The sequence below is a fragment of the Neopelma chrysocephalum genome, unplaced genomic scaffold (assembly GCF_003984885.1).
Source record: "Neopelma chrysocephalum unplaced genomic scaffold, ASM398488v2 Primary Assembly neopelma1_93856, whole genome shotgun sequence".
Classification (NCBI taxonomy): domain Eukaryota; kingdom Metazoa; phylum Chordata; class Aves; order Passeriformes; family Pipridae; genus Neopelma; species Neopelma chrysocephalum.
In genome coordinates, this window is record NW_020922569.1 from 1 (window position 1) to 807 (window position 807).

At 65.6% G+C, this 807-nt stretch overlaps 1 protein-coding gene across 1 annotated transcript in view; it reads right to left on the bottom strand.

Annotated features, from left to right (window-relative positions):
- Positions 1–82: 82 nt before the first annotated feature.
- LOC113980361 (splicing factor 3B subunit 2-like) overlaps positions 83–807 on the bottom strand; it is a gene marked incomplete at both ends in the record, with an annotated part of 5,112 nt that continues 4,387 nt past the window's right edge. Inside the window, one exon of the mRNA XM_027707579.1 lies at positions 83–212. Within this exon, the coding sequence (XP_027563380.1) occupies positions 83–212 (130 nt within the window). The remainder of the gene's footprint in view (positions 213–807) is intronic.

The following is an 807-nucleotide window of genomic DNA, read 5'->3' on the forward strand; positions in this document are numbered from 1 at the left end:
CCTCAGGGATGGGGGAGTTGAGCTCCCAAACCCCCCCAAAACCCTCCCCCAAACCCCCCAACCCCCCCCAAAATCCCCCAACCCCCCCAAATTCCCTCTCTCACCTCCGGGATGGGGGAGTTGAGCCCCGGGATCTTGAGGTTGGGGTAGGAGGGGGGGGGTCCGTAGCGCTGCATCGCGATCAGCCACGGGGGGGGCACCTTGTGGGCGTTCTGGGGGGGAAAGAGAGGGGGGGGTCAGCACCCAGGGGGGCCCCCCCAGCACCCAGAGGTGCCCCCCATTCCCAGGGGTCCTCCCCAGTACCCTCAGACCCCCCCAGCACCCAGGAGTGCCCCCCATTCCCAGGGTGCCCCCCCAGCACCCAGGGACTCCCCCCCAGGTCACCCCTGAGCCTGGGGGTGCCCAACACCAAGGGGTGCCCCCTCCTCATTTCCAGGGTGTCCCCCCCATTCCCAGTGTCCCCTCCCATTTCCAATGTCCCCCCCCATTCCCAGCATGTCCCGTCCATTCCCAGTGTCCCCCCCCATTCCCAATGTCCCCCTCCATTCCCAATGTCCCCCCCCATTCCCAGTGCTCCCAATGTCATTCCTAGTGTCCCTCACCGGTCCCACGGGCATTCCCAGCACTCCCAGTGCCATTCCCAGTGTTCCCAGTGTCATTTCCAGTATCCCTCACCGGTCCCACGGGCATTCCCAGCGTTCCCAGTGCCATTCCCAGCGCTACCAGTGCCATTCCCAGTATCCCTTACTGGTCCCACGGGCATTCCCAGTGCTCCCAGTGCCATTCCCAGTGTCCCTTACTGGTCCC